The following is a 19,730-nucleotide window of genomic DNA, read 5'->3' as shown; positions in this document are numbered from 1 at the left end:
AACCGATATCTATTGCCGCACGGAGAACAACTTGTGGTATTTTCACAAAATGAAGGCGCAGTGGATGAAAAAATATGCGTAACGATCAGCTCTCCCCACTTTCTTCAGTCAAAAAGTTCACATGAAAGACCGAGCAGTTTTACTTCAGAGAGGAGAAAGTTATTGGTCAACGTCTCTAACTTTTACCTTCCTCTAGAACTTACAACTAGGCCAAACTTATTTCAATCCAATTTCTTCCCAATATTTTTTTGCAGGTTTTTATGAGCGTGGGAGCATGCAGAGAGAGAGAGGACGGTGGAACCTGACCGTTCATTTGTTTAAGTCGAGGAGAGACGATTTCCACCGAAAGAAAATGAACACTGGAAAAAAAAACACACATTGGATCTAGAGTCCAGACTCTTGAAAACATTGACAAGAAAAAGGGCTCTTGATTCAATCAGATTTAAGCTGAAATCAAAAGGAAATCCGCTCAAATGAAGAGGCTTGGTTCTTGATTCAAGCTTAAATCTGATTGAATCAAGAGTATTTTTTCTTGTCGATGTTTTTAAGAGTCTGGACTCTAGATCCAAGGTGTTTTTTTTTCCAGTGAGAGAGGAGAAAGTTATTGGTCAACGTCTCTAACTTTTACCTTTCTCTAGAACTTACAACTAGGCCAAACTTATTTCAATCCCACTTTCTATCCGACAGTTTTTTGCAGGATTTTATGAGCGTGGGAGCATGCAGGGACATGAGGACGGTGGAATCTGACCGTTTATTTGTCTAAGTCGAGGAGAGACGATTTCCACCGAAAGAAAATGAACACTGGAAAAAAAAAAAAAAACACACACATTGGACCTAGAGTCCAGACTCTTGAAAACATTGACAAGAAAAAGGGCTCTTGATTCAATCAGATTTAAGCTGAAATCAAAAGGAAATCCGCTCAAATTAAGAGGCTTGGTTCTTGATTTCAGCTTAAATCTGATTGAATCAAGAGTATTTTTTCTTGTCGGTGTTTTCAAGAGTCTGGACTCTAGATCCAATGTGTTTTTTTCCAGTGAAACCAAAAAGAGGAGAAAGCTCTAATTAAAGTTCAGTTAAGTAACCGAGGAGCGAGAGGGCAGCAGAAACGATGTAGCTCAAGTCGAGCGCGAAATATAATTCAGGAGTGGCCCGGAGCGACTTCTTTGCGCACAATATGCGTTGGGGATGATAATTTTCACCACAGACCACTTGCCCTTGCTCGGTATCTTTTCTACTAAGAATGAGCTTCGTTAATTAGAACTTGGGAGAGAACTCCGGGAAGGCGCGTCGATTCAGCACACCTCAATGGGAGCAACAAAAAGATGGGTCTCGAGGCTGCGGAAACGTCAAAAAGTACTCGCGTCATTGTCGCACGCGAGTCTTAAAGCATTTAGAACGACACTTCTCGAGAACGATTCTAATTGAGAGGTCGAGGCCCGACTTTTTCACGGGGGCGCCCGGGCGGACCCGAACCGAAAATCATAGGCATAACTGCGATAATATAATTACACGCTAAGTCAGGGGTTGATTAAAACCTGCTACTTTTTAATTAAAAGGTGTCGGCCGGGAACAATACAGGCAACTTACTCTGCTCAAAGTGGCAAACGGCTTACAAATGGCTCCACTCTCAGCTTTAGCTCCTGGTGCCGCCATCGCCCAGTGCCACCTTCCGCCGCGCCCGCCTTTTCGCGTACCCCCGCTCGCGCTGTCGCGAAACTTAACGCGAATCCTCGAATCCCCCCGCGGTGAGCGACGGGGTTTACGAGGAGACCTGGCAATGGCCCATGCTTGGCGCTTGCAACGAAAACATTCGCGTTTCAGTAGATTTTAGATTAGCTTTCACGGCTGCGATGACGGCGGAGTACGGGTCGGCGCGTGTCGCAAACACGTTCATTTCACCTCGGATAATTTCGTAGCGCGGCCGCGGAAAGGAGAAAAGCTAAGGAGAAAAAACGCATCGGAACCCTGGCTGGAAACCGCGCGGCCCTGAAAGAATCCGCGCCCTTTGAGCGAAATCTTTCATTTTTGATTAATTTATGCAAAACAACACTCAGGCGTAGCCGCTAACTGAATTCAGACCGAATTAACGTGGCTTTTTTCCCTGTCCCGTAACCCGTGGAGACTGTTTCCATCCGTTTTGAAAAAAAGGGACGCTGGAGGGGGAGGGGGGCTAGACCCGTTTGAAATGAATCAACGCGGTAACACTAAGTGGCTCCACCTCGGAAAGGAAGTTTAATTTCCTAGTAATTAGTTTACTTGTTACATACGTTCGTTAAGAATATGCTTGAAAGATGGGACGGATTCATTTCATCCCTGACTTTTTGTCCGGGGGATTTTACGATTCCATTCGAATGCAGTTGCTTCGCGAGCATGTTCGCACTTGGGTTCATGTCCTTGTTCCTACTTAGCTCGGCGGTTCTTCCACTGGGCCAGTTCTCTTTTTAACGTTTTGTTCCGATACGAAAGTTCTCACCACCAGGTGTGCAGCTTAATGGTTGCTTTAACGCTCAAAGTCCCGCTTCGACAGTCGCTATTATACGTCGACTTACTCGTATGTGCTTCAAAAGCCGCGTAATTAACTTGCAGATGAATTTACAAGATGATAATATTGTAGACTTCCCTTCAGAGGTGCTCTCAAAGTCCACGGTTCGAATCATGAGAGCCGGTTGAAAAAGAAGTCTGCGGTTTATTCAAAATGCTAATTTCTACTTTCAGAAATTTTTCATCTTTGAATGGGGAGAAGAGACCGAAAATTCTCATGCTGGGATGCGTGCTGTAAATGCATTGGGTATTTACGGGAGTGCGGCTTCCACGAGACAAAATTCAAATAAATTTGCAGTGGCTAGAGCACCCAAAAGGTGGGAAAAGCACCAGAGGGTAATTCATTACGTCTGAACGCCGGATTCAGGAACCTTCCACTGTAAATATGAATGGAACGGCGAAATATTTCAGACGAAACATCTAAATCCATAGTCAACGCTCCACCAAGTAACTAAACTACGCAGGAAAAAAATTGGAACAGATGCTGGAGGAAACTAGTAGATGAAACTTCCCTGTGCTGTTTTGCTGTTCTGCATGCCACTGAACGGATAGGTACTACGTGAAATTTTATTATTATTATTGTTTTCAGCACGTTCTCAAAAATTGACAAATTTAAGATAATCTTATGAGTATAGGGGAACAAGGAAGGAGATTTGAGTTCGAATGAATAATTTTTACTTTCTTGCTCCTCTTCGAGTCGAGGAATTGTCAAAAGAAGAAAAAAAAAAAGGGTTGAAATTCTATCATTTTCAGTTTTGAGTGCGTGTCACCGTGTCACACAAGATAGTCTTTAAATTTCCAAAGGCACATCCTGATCCGTGGAAACGCTTTCTTTCAACTGATCGGATTTTAGTTTCCTCTTTGAAAGAGATGTAAATGAAATTATTTGCAGTGCAAAACTGCGCGATTTCACTTTCGACCCTGAGACCGAGGGTTTTATTACAGATCCGGGCACACTTCAATAACAATATAATCTAGGCGTTAAATGTAAATATCTTGAGTCATAAAAACAAGTGGAAAATGATGGGAAAGAGGGTCACGGTGAAAGTAGCCCCGGAAAATAAGACCGATAAACAGCGCGAGAACTCGACAAGGCGAAGAGTGGGTTAGTCTCTCGATATGGGGGTCGGATCTTGCCTCGAAGTTGCCATAATACCCGCAATTTATTATTTTGTACATGCTCGGGAAAAAATGCGATAACCACAATCCTTAATTCCAGTCCATCGAATATATTGATATTTAACGAGAATTTTTATGACTGAACAGGGGAAAATTTCCCCCCAAAATTAATTTTTTATGATTTTTAGGACTATCCTATCTTTGAACCTTCAAACCCTCCTTGGAAAATTTTTGATCGGCGAGTGCCCCTTATGAAAAATTTTTGGCTACGCCATACAGTGGATTGAGTCAATAGGAGAGGACGGACAAAATTTGGAAACTTTAAACGCTTATAACTCCGTTTATACAAAACTTTAAGGTTCTAAAAGTGGTTTCATCATTTTTCTCGTGAAATTTTCTGCTAGAAGCACTCTTCAACATTTAAAATGTGACGAAATATACGTCAAAATTTGAAGTATTAGTCGAAAATTTCACGTCCGATCTCTCCCATTAACGCGGTCCACTGTGCGCCACTATCAGACCAGAGACGGATTATTACGAATTTTTGAATATTTATTACATCTATCTTCCAAATTCTTTGTAAAGACGTTAATAGCCCAGGATGCTGAATGTCTATAAATAAGATAACTAACGAACTAACAAACTAGCTTAAGAACAACAAAGTATTAACCTAACGAATTGGTATACGATTGCCGATGTAATAAGATTATCAACGATGCCTACGATCTCTCTCGTATTCTTTTCTGTGAAGAAAAGAAGCTCTAAGTTCAGCTCGAAGGATAGAAACTTACGAAACCCCAAACTGAGCCTCATCATTAAAAGATGGAGCGGTTTTTTCATTTTCCTGGATCGCTGTTGGAGTGACGAATATACCTCGCAGAAAAAACCACAGGCTGGGAAAATTCAGTGAGAATATTGACTTCTGAGGAACTCTTCTTGCACGCACTGGCTTGATGATCATATTCAAGCTGTCTGAATTATTTCGTCCGAAAGTTCGTTTACTCATTCTCAGTCTGCAGTCACGATCGCAAAACGCACGTACACATCCATTAAGCTGATGCGCGATGGAGCAAGGAAAAGAACCTGCTTTTCTCCGGTAATGATTACCAAAAAAAAGGAAAATGGTAAAAAGCTCTACGACTTCTTTTTTCATAGAACTGGGACAATAGATCCTATGACTGGAAGAGAAAGCAACAAAGATTCGTATTCTTTCTTCGCAACGAAACGAATGGAAATCGACAGTAAAAACTGACCCATTTTTTTACATATCATTAATTTTACGTTGAATTCGCGATAATTGAAATAGTTTTAAGGCTGATTTGCAATTTAAAGTGGTATCTAAGGCCATAGCGGTTATTATATCAGCTGCGCGGTCTATTCTATAATTATCTCTTTTTGAGGTCTTATCGCACCAAATTTCAAACTTGAAGTAGCTATATTTTATGGTTCCTAGAGTAAATGGGGTTGATTCCCTTGTGAAAAAGCTGAACAATTAAGGAAAGGGTGCTAATTCTGTAAGCTCATTGAGACGTTTGTGATCATCCAATATGCTATTTTACACATGTTCGGGTCAAAGTAGGAGGACATCAACATTTTATTTGAACAAATGACTCATTTCTGGGATAAGTTTTGAGGCGAATTTGTTCTTCCCTGTTGATGGCTTGCTTCTGAGACTGTCCACACTGTGAAAAAAAAAAAAAAAAAAAAAAAAAAAAAAAAAACCACACATTGGATCTAGAGTCCAGACTCATGAAAACATTGACAAGAAAAAATACTCTTAATTCAATCAGATTCAAGCTTAAATCAAGAACCAAGCCTCTTAATTTGAGCGGATTTCCTTTTGATTTGAGCTTAAATCTGATTGAATCAAGAGTCCTTTTTCTTGGTAATGTTTTCAAGAGTCTAGACTCCAGATCCAATGTGTTTTTTTTTTCCAGAGTCCTTGGCAACATCGCTAAGTAACGTTACGAAAGGGTAAGCACCTTTCACTACCTCTACCTCTGGCGAAACCGGGCTCGGGTGATTCCTTAAAACATGCGGGCACGCGCCCGTTTCATTTAATCAGCGTTGCTATTCGCGAAGAAAAATCCTCGAATTTCCCCACATAACCGCGACGAAAGCGCTCAACACCGATGGCAACATCGGGTTCTCACATCGCTAAAATGACGCGTGCACCGAGCAGGAGGAAAACAATAGAGACTTGCAAGAGAAAAGACGGAAAGCCACCCATCAATCACATTTAGCTTTAATTAAGGGCAAAGTGTTTTTTTCTTTTCTTCTCAATTGAAGATTAATTTTTACAGTGTTCGCCAAATGAGTGACGTCTTAGGAAAAACGCTTGATTCGATTTTTTTTTGAGGCGTTGATTCCTTCCTAAGTGCGGTAAACGTTTCACACTCGCATCGGTTGGATAATAGTTTATTAACGAGCGTCTGTTAAATTTAAAACGCACAAGAATCTGCAAAAAGCACATCAAGACCAGACGCAGACAAAATGTACCGCAAAATGTCGAACGGTCGGAGATGAGGACCTACCTAGAAGTGAAGGAGCATAATTGAACCGAGTATTTATTTCCCAAATCACGTAAGCGCCATGCGCCAAATTTGCGAGTGTGAGAAAAACAAGAAAACCCGTTTTATTAGCTTTGTTGACAATCTTTTAATTTCAAAAAATGTACGTTCCTTTAGAAGGATATTTTAAAATCACATACGATTGATTATACCAGAGAAAACAAAGAAAAACCAACCCCTCTACTCCCAAAATAGAGATTGGCGCATACGTGAATTGGAAAGTAATCGGTTCAATTATACTAAGCTGTTTGAATTATTTTCAGGGATGTCTCTCCTAACAGCAATTCTAAATTTGTCAATCGCGATTTTAATTTTTATTTTGTTTTATTTTATTTTCTATTTATATATTTTTTTTTCTTTGTGAGAAGATAATATCTCGGAGAACATTTTAAACCATCTGAATGCATATTGGTTCCTCGGATCTCCTCCGATAAAAATAATTTTAAACTTTACCTTCCGAGACTCTCGTCCATCAGATCAAGTTAAAATCCTTTCGATGAAATTCTTCTCGTGATGAAAAAAAAAATCGAAGATTACAAAAGTACGCGAGTAAAGTACGTAAGTTTCCAGGTAAACCGAGACGCTGCGTTAGTTCTTACCGACGAGCGTCAATGCAATCAGACGTGCCATTTAAACCGAAGCTCACCGAGACATTTGCGCAGTAAGTTGGATCTTGAGTCATAAATGAAAGATTTTTTCCTCTTAAATTGCGTGCACGGCCACATTTCTTTTAGCTCATTTGCATTTTCACTTTTAGCGTATTCACTTTTTTTCAGCTCCACGAAAGACCCTTTTCTTCGGAGAGCATTTGCGGAGTGGAGAGCAACGACTTTTTAGCCTCAAAAGCACAGGCATGAAGCCTTGAATACGCTTAATGTAGGTTCATCAGGGAAAAAGAGAAAAAAAGGGAGTTTTTCTAGGCTCCTTGCAAGGTCCCACGTCAATTGCTTGGGCGACAAACCAGAAGACTGACGTGTTTAATGGATCCCGAAGAGAAGTAGATCAAGCTTTCCGCTCATTAAGCCTTCGAATTTTTTGCGGATCACGGCGGATAGCACTTCTGTAACAACAGACTCTGACATTCATGAGCCATACGACTCGGAAAGATGTGATTTCCTACTCGATGAGTAGTGATAGTGTCATCGGTGGGTGTACATTGTACAAAAATCCTTGAGGGGGAATCATGTGAAACGATGAACGATCGAGGAGTGTGGTTCTTAAACGCGATGGAGAATTTGCAGGTGTTAGAAATTTGATGAATTTCGTGCTAAATGGGAAGCTCTTAAGTGAGCTGAACACGAGGATACCCTTCGTTCATAAATTGAACAATTATTGGAGAAGATATGATAATACGGACCATACATTTTGTAAGAAGGAACCACTCATTTCTGGCTCATTTTAGAAACAACATATGAATCATCGGTTTCCCTATGCAGAGATGTGCTTTTATCGAAGAGCCAGAGATTGTAGTTCCTTATTGCAATGATTTTTCTCGCTGAAGTCTATTTTTGTATTTTTTCCCATACCAGAAAAAACTGTAAAAAGTCCTGCCAAATCAGCTGTTTAAGCACTCTTAGATGAGGCGATAAAAAATGTGCATACAAATTCTCCATTTTTGGAATGGCAACAAAGACTTTCTGAACGCATTCCAATTGTGACGTAATCCAGATCTGTGGTCATAATTATAAATTTTTTCCAGATTGCATACACTGGAAAAAAAACACATTGGATCTACAGTTCAGACTCTTAAAAACATCGACAAGAAAAAATACTCTTGATTCAATCGAATTTTTGCTTAAATCAAGAACCAAGCCTCTTAATTTGAGCGGATTTCCTTTTGATTTACGCAAAAATCTGATTGAATCAAGAGTATTTTTTCTTGTCAATGTTTTCAAGAGTCTGGACTGTAGATCCAATGTGTTTTTTTGCCCAGTGTAGCCTGATTTTGGCGATAGAATCTTACGAAGTAGGTATAAAAAAATCAGATCCGTGTGAACATTAATCTCCTACGCCGAACTTTTCCGGACCACTTTCGGCAAACGCGTCGAATCACATACGTCATTCATCACAGAAGTGCATTCCACCTTGGCTTTCATCCGTGATACACGTGGATCGACCAGCGCAAATGTGTGCATCATCGATCGATACATGAAAAAGAAGGAGACCGAAGTATATGCACTACATGCGACCGATGACGTCAACTACGTCAATCAACGCGTACCTAGAAGGGTGATGTATTCGTCAAAGACGTAGGAATACTAAGTTTGGGAGCGAATCTGGGTTACCTTTTACTAATGTTCGAATTCCAATAACCAAGGAAGATTCCATGACGGGCGAAGCTGACCTCCTCGCTTGCTTTAAATGGAAAAAAGATGTCAGTCGTGCAAATTCGGTCTGGCACAATGAACTTTAGGTTCGTGATGAACTTTTGGATGGAGCCAAACCGGTCGAAAGTCTAGTTACGTGAAAAATTCAGTTTTAGCTAGAATACTATACCCTGGAGAAAAAAGTCTCTTGGACCCCGAGGTCAGACTCTCAAAAAAATTGACCAAAAAACAAAAACAATAAATACTCTTGATTCAATCGAATTTTTTCTTGAATCAAAAGAAAATTCACTTGAATTTAGAGTCTTGGATCAAGCAATGCACAAATACGAAAAATTCATGATCAACGATAATCCGATTGAATCAAGAGTATTTTTTCTTGTCAAATTTTTTGAGTCCGGACTCAGGATCCAAGAAACTTTTTTCCAAAAAGTAATACCTATGAGAGGTTCCCTCTAAAATTTCGCTCGAGTCTCCTAATGCCGCCTATGAGTATAATTGCGTACCCTATTTGAAAGTCTGCATGAGTAGTGAAGGAAATGAGCATCATCTGATCGGAGAAACAAGGTTTCAAGCTTCCATGGATTGCCGATGGGATTTTCCCAGAAACGAGGGACTGGGGGGGCTTTGATGAGCGTCTGGCAGGGGAGGCAACTCCGTCATTCTCATCGAGAGCCGATAGAAAAAAGCGAGGAAGAAAAAGCGGAGATAGAATAACGAGGCTTGTGTGCCTATTCATTGCCTCCATTGACGCCGGAGAGGTGGCGCTACAAGGCTGATCAAGCTGGCGGTGTTAGCAGCAACCACTTACGTATCGTAACTGCCATCGACAACCAAGATAGTGTGAAAAAAGTGAGTCTTTTCCCTGCCATCGGATTCGAGTGCTGACACCGACCTCTCGCATCACCCTCCTCTGCCACAACCCCCGTGAAAAACACCCGATTCAACAGGAAAAGCGGATGACGCGGCAGCACCGATTCACGGTGAACTAAGTCCCGATAATAGATTATGAGGTCCCCGTTTGTTTTACGCTTCCCTCCTCCGCAATCAAAAGATGCTAATTACCTGGCTGCTCATGCTCATTACACTATTACCCCGGCGGGTACCTCGTTACTCCTCAGTCAAGATCGTCCGAGCTTTCTTTGATACACTGTTTTATTTTCATATTGACTCGATTCGCTTTAAGTAGGTATTGACGAGCGGCTGTAAGTGGTCTTCGGAGGTGAATCCTAGCATGAAGATGAGTTGATGACACGGGCATGAATGCAAATATTCCCTCGCTTTTCCGAGCCGGCTCGGTTTCCGCTCCTTCCGCCTTCGGTTCGAGAGCTTTCAGAGTCAGATATTCGGGGCATATGTTATTACGTGTCTCGTGCAAGTGCTCATTAAAAAAATCATCTCCGCCGCGAGCTCTCTTATTCTGCAGTCTGGGATTTTGGCTCACACCAACCGCGAGAGCCGGATTCTGTTAAAATTGGCATTGCGTACTTGCCATGAGAGAATCCGACTCATGGTTCTGGATACGACCGTTTTCTGGAAAACATTTTTGTGATATGCTCTAAAATCGTTCCGAGGCACTTTGGGATTGCATAGAGAAATAGGTCAATCCATCAGTTGAGCTCCCCCCCCCCCTCCCCACCCCTAAGGTAATCGAAACTTTTTCCTCTCGTACCGCCGAATCATGCGAAATTTTAAGCCATAAAATTTTTGGAGCGAGCCAGGAATCAATAGTTATAGGAGGACAAGTTCTTTATCCTCAAAAGAACAGTACATATGGATGGCTGAGGTCGAAAAATGCGCATTTCTATCGTAACGTTTAATAACTTCTTCGTATGTTTTGTTTTTTCAATAGAAGAGTAATCAAAATATCTCTTTGAAGTTTTCTCAGAATATTTTCGAGTAATCGAAGGAATATATTGAAGGAAAATCTGTTGGTTGGTTTTTTTCAAAGAAAAAAAAATAAAACTCAGGCTGAGATTTGCAACGCCGCAATCGCAGATAAGCATAATTCGACAGAAGTCATCGAAATTATGGATGACCAATATCACAAGGTCGAAATACCAAGTACAGCGCTAATCGTGAGAAAACCGAGGGTACAGCTGCAGTTATGAAAGATCCTATGGCATGTGTGTAGAGAACGATACAGTTCATGGCTTGATTCTGAGAAAAAAGTAGGTCCCTTTTGATAGACGTCGTTCTGGCATCTTTGATATCGTTCCTGATGAGTTTTCAGTGCCGACGCGAAAAAAATGACCGATGATATAGCTCAGATCGAGTTCGTCATTTCATCCACGAAATCATGAATGAGATAATCTCTCAGTTCCTTCACTTGCACCATACTTGATTCTACTGAAACCGACTCACTGTCGATACTTTGACAGGAAAATTATGAAAGATTTTTAATGTACGTACATTTGCACGAATGCAATTACCGTAGTACCGGAGCTTCATGCTCTGTGCATTTACAAAGTTTCCAGTGGCGAGGCGTGAATGATCGATTATCGATATTTCCCCATTTGAAGCGATGGTAAAGAATCGATTATCAAGGTGTTCGCTGCGAACAACCTGTATATCGATCCTTCGCCACAGGTTTAAATGGCAGATCAGTCGATACATTGCAAAATACGCCACGCCACTGAAAGTTTCCTCCTCGGAGAAGTGAGCTCAGAATTGAAAAACTAAACCGTTTACCTCCGCTTCAAACTCGGTTGTACGATTCGTAATTGTTTCAGGGAAAAAAGAGAAGAAGAAAAATGATGCATGTTTAATGTAAGGTGAAAAATATCGACTCAGGAAGTTGTACGACGTATAGAGAGGAGAGGGAATGAAGTCAGAGAAAAGCGCGGGTAGATTAATTATAAAGTTAGACAATAACAACTAACTTTTTCACAAAGCTTTTAAACAGGGTGAAAGGAAAAAGCAGTGCACTTAGCGCATGCACCTTTTGCCCTCAACGCACTTGTTTTCTCCAGGGAGCATCCTAAATTCCTACACGTAATGAAGGGTTGCAAGGCTAAGGTACATTTGACCATCAAGTCAAGATAGAGACTTAGTGTAAGTTTAAATCGTCATTTTCGCGATGTTGTAATGAGGTACCTAATAAGTGACATCCCAGTCGCTAAAATTCCAAATTTCCAATTATTTTAAAATAGACCAAACAATGATTTCAATTTTGAGGAGGATTGACGAGTCGAAAAATGATCATTGTATGTTATGGATTTTCAGAACAATTGTTTTTTCCTCCAACGTATACAGATTGGACGAAGATCCAGATGAAAAGGAAAAATTGTGTGAGCATCACTTTTTCTGGTAAAATGCGGCTATATGAAGTTCCGTGTGAGGCTGTCCCCAAACTTAATTACAGCCGAAGTATACTTATTTCCTGAATTTATTATTGAACTACATTTTGCAATTAAAAAACTCTATTTCGGGCTCAGTTCTATGATACAATATCTGTTACGTTAGTTCTCCCATTAGGTAGGTGCTATTATGTTTGGAACAAAATCAGTGGTTACTACTGCAAAATTGAGTTCAATTATTACTGCACGCGAGAAATTTTGTGATTAACCTCGTAGAATAAAGGTGCGGTACAAGATTTATTATACTTCTCAATTTGATACAGCTATATTTCAGCCTCCCTCAATGATTTTTTTTTTGTTGAAAAACGCGTTTTGTAGTTATATCAATTCATAGACAATTTTTCTTTCACAGGTACAACGTTTTATATTGGACTTTTATTTTTATTTTTTAATTTTTTACCAATTTAAGCGGTTTAAAAAAGATACTGTAAATGTATGTAAACTTGAGCTAAGAGTCATACCCTCGACAGAGGGAGGGAACAAATGAAAGAACATACTCGAAGTAAAGTTTGAGACGGGAGGAAGAGAAGGAGGCGGAGCGGCCGTAAAGCTTTCCCACATGAACCGTAAATTCGTTTGAGTTCCCTCTGAAATCGACAGGCTCATGCGTGCCGCTTCCATAGTTCTGAAACCCCGTTTAATGCCACTCGCCAATTTTTCCCCTTAAACTATTCTTACGCCGCTCGGTGCGCTCAACATTGTGACGGTAAAAACCGCCTCGGCTGCGACCCTTAGACGCGAACGGAGAGAGAGAGAACCGGAGAAAGAGAACGAGGGAAAAACTACTAATTAAACAAACCAAGAATCTACATAAGTAATTTTAAGCGATTCAGGTGGGCTTTGGATTGCCCGCCCTCCCGCGCCCCTTTCATTTTGTTTATTCTCCTTTTTGCTCGCAACTTGAGGTTGCGGACAGGAAGAAAGAAGTAGTCCGGATTCTTATTGCCCCGTCTAGATTAAGTCTGAAAGTTTACCACTTGTGAGCGCAAGCCACTCATTAAATAAATTAGTACGTAAACTCGAGACCACAACTTTCGAACCAGGAGCTAGGCGCACTTCAGCATGAAAGTAGGAATTATTCTAGGAGCAGGCTCCCGCGAAACCCGGAAGTGATCCGGCACGTGAAACTTGCGTATTGTCAAAGTTGTAGCAGTCGAGTCGGGGCGTTTTCAAACGATCGTCGAGAATCATTATGGGGGAGGGGTATCGGTAAATTTTTTTTTCGATTTTATGATTTTTCTCGGCTGAGAACGAAAAATTTCATCGATTACGAATCGGGCTGTTGTCTTTCAAAGCTGACATAGTATGAGGAAAAATCACTGAAATTTAAAAAAAAATGACGTTCAGTTGTTTTCAATGTAGAAAACACACTGCAACGTCGTTGACCGAAATACACATTTCTGCAGTTTTGCTATCGAATATGTGTTAGTATTGAGGATAAAATGTTCTCTTTGTTTTGCGGTTAGAAAGAAGAAAAAAAATGCAAACAGGATGACGCTGAGAGTTTTTGAGCAGGACTTCAAAAAGCTCTTCTGGCTGAAACAGAGCGTACTTTTTGCACTTTTTTCTGTATATTCTTAAAAAGTTGTTTAGTAAGTCATCATTTCAGTGGCGTGGCGTGAATGGCGATGTATCGATTGTTATGCCATTTAAACCTATGGTAAAGAATCGATTATTAAGGTGTTCGCTGCGAACGCCCTGTTTATCGATCCTTTTCCATAGGTTTAAATGGCATAACAATCGATATATCGCAAAGCACGCCACACCACTGATTCCTCTCTCCGCCCTCTCTTCGCTTAGTGATGGATTTTTTCTTTTTTGCGCAGGTTTGAAAGCCTCTCCAATGACGTGGGAAGTCAGGAGATAATGACCTCCGCTGGCAAAATAACATTTTTTTTGAGACACCGATCTTGAAGCTCCTCGAAACAAGTTTTGAATTTTCAATTTTCAGCCAAGAATAGTCTTAAAGTTTCGAAGTTCCCATTTTCACTATTTTCATGTATAAGATAAAGGAGCCGCGGACAAGATATTAGACAAGCTGTAATCTGAAACATGCATTTTACAAGTTCCCTCTTCTAAAACTCGAATACAAAAACCGACTTTTATCATAATGTAGAAAACTAGAAATAGACCAATGACGTCATCTATAATCCACTCGCTCGACATAATGCACAACAGCTATACCTCAGTTCCGAGTTGAATCTCGCGATTTTTTTATTTTAAGGACAAAGTTTTAAGGAACAAAACAGGGCGTATCCAGATTTTCATTTTTTCGTAATTGAAGACTTCCGGAAGCAGCATAATCGTAATAAAAAGCTCATCAAATTAGATCCGTCTATCACAAGGGGGCGTAGGTGAGAGAAAAATATCAAACCAGCCTCGTGAATCTTACCCACCTTTTATACTGCCGTGCTAGGGAAGAACGCCGTAAGAACATTCGAAAGTTGCCAAATTTCCCCAGATAAAACATGTATTTTTGACGAAATTTATGCATGTTCTTCCTTGAAACTTTCAGATATTTTAGATTAAATTGCGTATAAAATTGTCTGAAAATTTTGGAAAATAATATTCACAATTTTCCCAGCAATTTTGGTTTTTATTGGAGGAAACTTGGCAACGTCTGAGGGCTCATACGGCGTTCTTCCTTAGCACGGCAGTATAGTCGGGAGCGTTTTCCGTCAAGTAAAGTGCTCCCTAAGTAGACCGAGACGAGACGTGCTACGTTATTGCCGAAGAGTTGGGGGTGCTTGCAACGTCCTTAGACCGTACATGTTGATCAGCCGTCATTTAAATGAACTATGACGCAAGCCGAAGCTCAAGCAAGTGCTGACCCCCAGCAGTGCTTGCGAGAGCCCGAACGAGGTGTTGCACCCAAGTTTTATCGCTCGTAATGGGGAGGAAATGAGACATTTCCGACATGCGAGGTTCCAAAGTTTTCCTCCATCCCACCTAGCGAGGTAAGTTAAGGAAACATTAAGAGTTAAACAAACCTCCCTTAATGTCTAATTACTATCGCCGGCAAGGGTTCTCTATCGTGCGGGAATGTGTTATTTTCTGCCCGGCGCTTCCACGTCCTCTGTTTAAGGAAAACACCTTTGTGAGCCGGATTCCTGCTTGCACTTAAATCTATGACGCCTTCTAGATATTCTTGCTATGAATACAAATCGTATTGTAAAGTAGCATAACGCAGGATCCGCCCCCCCCCCCTACAGCGTTATGTAATTTATTAACACCCCCTGATACAACTCATTTTCTGCGAAGCACGATGATTCAGCAGATCGTTTTCGATAGTGGTTCGATCTATTGTTTGGTTCAAAACGATAGAATATAACCTCAGACAAAATTCTTATGATTAAAGTAGGAACAACTGAAAATGAGAAAATTCCTAACAATTTCATATTTTACTGCCATTTTATACTCATAAGAATAAAAAATCTATCACAAGAGGCCCGTTCCCTCAGATTACTCGATTGACTTTTGAGGCTATGTTTACATGATAAAACCAATCGATATCGATACAATCTCACCTGTTTGATGTATCGAATACGATCCCATAAAGAAAAAAAAAGAGGAAACATGTAGAAAGAGAATGGGAAAAATCGATCTTAGAGGAGTGACTCACCTAAAATTTGAGAACCACTTGACAAGCTGGGCAGTGTTGTTTTTGTTGAACTTGATGTCAGGGAAGTACATTTTGAGAACGGCTGAGCTTGGGTACCTCACCCAGAAGAACATCAGTTTGGCTTTTCTCAGGTGCATCGGCGTCAATGTTGCAGAGTAATCTTCAGTCAAGGAGAAATTTTCAAATAATTACAGGAACACAAGTTTAAAAAGCTCACATTTGAGTTCAAAAGACAAATCATAAAAAGTTTTAAAAAACACCCTAGCTTTTTAAGTTCAACTGATCACCCAGATACCCCAACCTTTTCTTTTCATGCACATCCCACTGAGCTTTTCTGATTATCAAAATGGCAATGATACGTGATATCAAACTATGAACCAAATAAATAGGGAATAAAAGTTTGAAAAGCTCACATTTGAATTTCAAACAATATATCATAAAAAGTTTGAAAAGACACCCTAGCTTTTCAAGTTCAACTGATCACCCGGACACCCCGGCCTTTTCTTTTAATGAACATTCCACTGAGTTTTTCTGATTATCAAAATGGCAATGATACGTGATAATCTAACATGAGCTAATATTGTTAATGGGGCCTGCCCATCTTGCGATCATGAGGATTTCCTTATTCACGCATGCATCGGGGTTGCAATCCGCGGTTGCAGTCAGGAAGAGCATCAGTGGCGGGGCGTGCTTTGCGATATATCGATTGTTATGCCATTTAAACCTATGGAAAAGGATCGATAGACAGCGTGTTCGCAGCGAACACCTTAATAATCGATTCTTTACCATAGGTTTAAATGGCACAACAATCGATAAATCGCAATTCACGCCACGCCAATGAAGAGCATGCAGCTATAGTAAGGCCGGGGAGGGGCGCGAAGAGGAGGGTTGTTTCTGACCCACGCAAACGGTTTTCAATAAGGGTAGCGCGGAGAGTCGGGATGGAAGTTTGAGCAGCCCTTCCTTTTATTTCGTTAGGATGTTTGTTGAGTCTTGGAAATTCAATCGGTGGCGTAGGGCGGCGCCGGCCGCCAGTATGTTGGATTCGAATCTCAGATTCGAACTGATAAATATCCGCTTTCATCCCCTCGCGCCGTCCTAGAGGGATGCTTTGGGGCCGTAGGGACCTCTTCAGTCTTAAAGCGGTCAGGCGCGTTACCCATCGACTTGATTTTTTTCTGACCTCTGCGCGGGTTTACTTCCGATTCAACTTTTGGAAAATAATTGAAAAGTGAATGACGAAAAATTGTATTATGAACGATAAAAAATTAAAAAAATAGACGATGATTCCTAAAATTAGTTATCGAAAGGTTTTCTGATGAAACTAAACTAGATTTGAGCAATGTGATCAGTCGATATATTCAACGGTTACTGCTTTTCCACTTGTCTTATGATTGAAATTTGGGTTTTGTCTATCTGGTAAACGATTCTATGCCGAAATTAAAAAAAAAAATTAAATATTGATTTTTAAGTGAAGCTGGTCTACCAGAGGCACACAGAATAGAACGCTATGACTTCAATTTTTGGTTTCAAAAATTTAATTTAGCTTTTTTAAAAGAATTATGCCTATCAGATCTTCAATTTTAATACTTTGAAATTGGTTTGCTTTAAATCATGAAAAGTTCCCTGAATGTTTATGCCCTGAATCGTTCGATGTTCAGTTGAATCTGAAGGATACTGAACTGTTGCCTTTCTTAGCCTCCATTTCAACAGCGTTTGTGCATACGTTAAATGATTAAAAATAGAGCTGACAAAAGAAGTGAAGTAAAGTAAACTGATATCTAAAGAGAAAATTTTGCAATTTTAATTTTTGGTAGCAGTAATTTCAACTCATTACACCGGAATAATGACTTTTGAGTGAGAAGTTCTGGCATCGAGCAGAAGGTTCACCTTTTAATTAAACAAAGATAAAGAATAAGAGCGATTTGCCGGGATATCTAGAAGCCTTACAAATGTATCGGAATACTGTGATTCAGATACTAAGTCAACGGTGGATTGAAGACCTACACAAGGATGACGACCTTTCTATAATTCTTTTCCTGTAAGGATTCTATTTCCTTCGAAAAAAGAGGGCTGGTCGGATCGCGCCGGAAAATCGACTTACGAGGTGTCGCTTTCCTCTCATCTTTAACGATGATTGGAGGTTAGGGGAATTTAATCCGACAAATACACGCAACAATGTCCTTTCGTTTACCCCCCCCCCCCCCTCTTTCACCCCTTTCAAGCAGTTATGCATCGGACTGCATAGCCGGATCCGGAAATAAAGTTTATGAAGACATTTTTATTTATTTATTCTCTCCTTTGTATCCTTAAATTAAAAAAAGCTATACCTTGAAAGCTGACTGTTACCTATCGCGTGAGGTAGAATGAGTTTAGCATTAAAAACCTAAATTCGTCAGGAAATATTTATTGAAATCTTAAATGATGTTACTCTTTTAAAGTTGTTCTAACCGTATTTGATGAAACTTTCCCGATTTTCGAACTTTAGTAATTAAAATACAAGTATACGAGGGAATGATAATTTGAAATAAATCAATAAAAGAGGCTTTCATTAGGGTTGAAAGGAGAGTTTTTTTTTAAACTTACGAATACATTTTTGGCTCGATTACTTCAGGTTGGCATTCGGCATTTTTTTTTAGTAATTCTTCTTTTTTAGTAATTAATATTATTTGGAAAGACTTGGAATCCTAAATAGTAAAGACTATGTAAATTAGTGTTACGTGATAGACACCTAGGAGTTACACAGTAAAATTCACCGCGTACCTACTTCTACAAAAATTAAGGCAGACTGCTAATATTACTTTTTATTTAAGCCAAATAAATGTGAATTATTTAGGTTGAAATCATTATCAGTCATTCAAATGTCTTCGGTCTTCTTAAATTCCGCAAGATGTTCAAGATAAAAGTTATATAATCATTACTAATTACATTTTATACCTCGTTTGATATAAAGGAAGGCTTTGAATGAGCAAAGAATTTAGCGGGTCATTAATTTTTTGGCGGGAAAAGATCATGCAAGTTTGTTCATCGCTCTAATGGTAATCAAATCGTCAAAAAGAAAAATACTTAGGGGATGAAATGTTGTAGAGAGGACAAAAATGCTGTCAGAGCTTTTAACGCAAGGAGGTTAAGATATCATATTCTTCTGTTTGTTCAGCTACTTCGATTGCGACTTTTACGGCTTCTTATTTTGCCGTTTACTTAGATTATCTTGTTAGGAGACCGTCAAGTTTTCTAATCAGCTTAACTCAGCGGAATGACATCTGTGTACATAACCTATCAAAAGATCTGCTATCACTCTAACTTCGACAAGAGGAGTTATCACGGCAAAATTTCTTTCATTTTTCTCATAAAGTCAGAGAAAAATTTTCGGGTGCTTATTTTTTTTTACATCTTCAGAAAAAAGAGAAGAAAAAATAATGCGTTAGAATAATGTTAAATAGTTTCAAGAGATTTTATGAAAAATAATAGCATTACAAGACTCTTTTCTCTCATTTCACTATTGGGTAGAAACCAATTCGCACGTTTTTTTAATCCTTTTTCAATTTAATTTAATTCATAAATCACAAATTCTTAAGTTCATCCGTAAGTACTAAGAGTGATTTTTTTCTCTTCTTTTTTTGTACTGAAGAGGTATTCAGATATTAAGGGCTCATTCAAATATGGTTTCTTTCGTTGTACAACTCACCCGAACAAACCCGCATTGTCCCCTACCCTTAAAATTCAGATCAATGCACCCTTAATTAATCGCCTCAACGCAGGGTTGCCGCATGGTTCACTGCACCTCCTGAATTCTATGTTTCCATTTTGAAAGTTCTAAAAGTCGTGCGACGGAAGTGCACGGCAACAATGCGATTACTCTGTAACCGTTTTCTCTTGTTTTTCAGAGATAGACGGACACCTAAAAGAAAGTTCTATACGAATATTATTGAAATTATCATTACCAAAGTTTGACAATCATTTTTGTTGAAAAAACCTCTCTTTAATGTGTGAAAAGAAAAGCATTCAGAGTTCTTTTGGGCGCATTTTACTAAAGATAAGTCACATTTGAAATCTGAGCCGTGCATTTTGATGAAAGTCAAGTCAGAGAGACCAATTTACATGAACTTATTTTTGAAAATGAAGGTCTTAAGATTGAAATTATATGTATTGATCTAGATGGCACTGATCAATTTCGAAATAAATACTTGGACTA

At 39.7% G+C, this 19,730-nt stretch overlaps 1 protein-coding gene across 9 annotated transcripts in view; it reads right to left on the bottom strand.

The window, feature by feature from the left end:
* Window positions 1-19,730, bottom strand: part of LOC109042749 (homeobox protein prospero) — a 153,206-nt gene that overhangs the window by 11,219 nt on the left and 122,257 nt on the right. For 7 of the 9 annotated variants that reach the window (XM_019059686.2, XM_072301158.1, XM_072301155.1 and 4 more), the window contains one exon: window positions 15,536-15,695. In XM_019059686.2, the coding sequence (XP_018915231.2) occupies window positions 15,536-15,695 (160 nt within the window). The remainder of the gene's footprint in view (window positions 1-15,535; window positions 15,696-19,730) is intronic. The other 2 variants (XM_072301156.1, XM_072301157.1) reach the window with 1 other exon arrangement.

This window comes from Bemisia tabaci, chromosome 6, assembly GCF_918797505.1.
Source record: "Bemisia tabaci chromosome 6, PGI_BMITA_v3".
NCBI lineage: Eukaryota > Metazoa > Arthropoda > Insecta > Hemiptera > Aleyrodidae > Bemisia > Bemisia tabaci.
The sequence above is the reverse complement of the archived record's forward strand: the minus strand, read 5'-3'. Positions and strand labels throughout refer to the sequence as shown.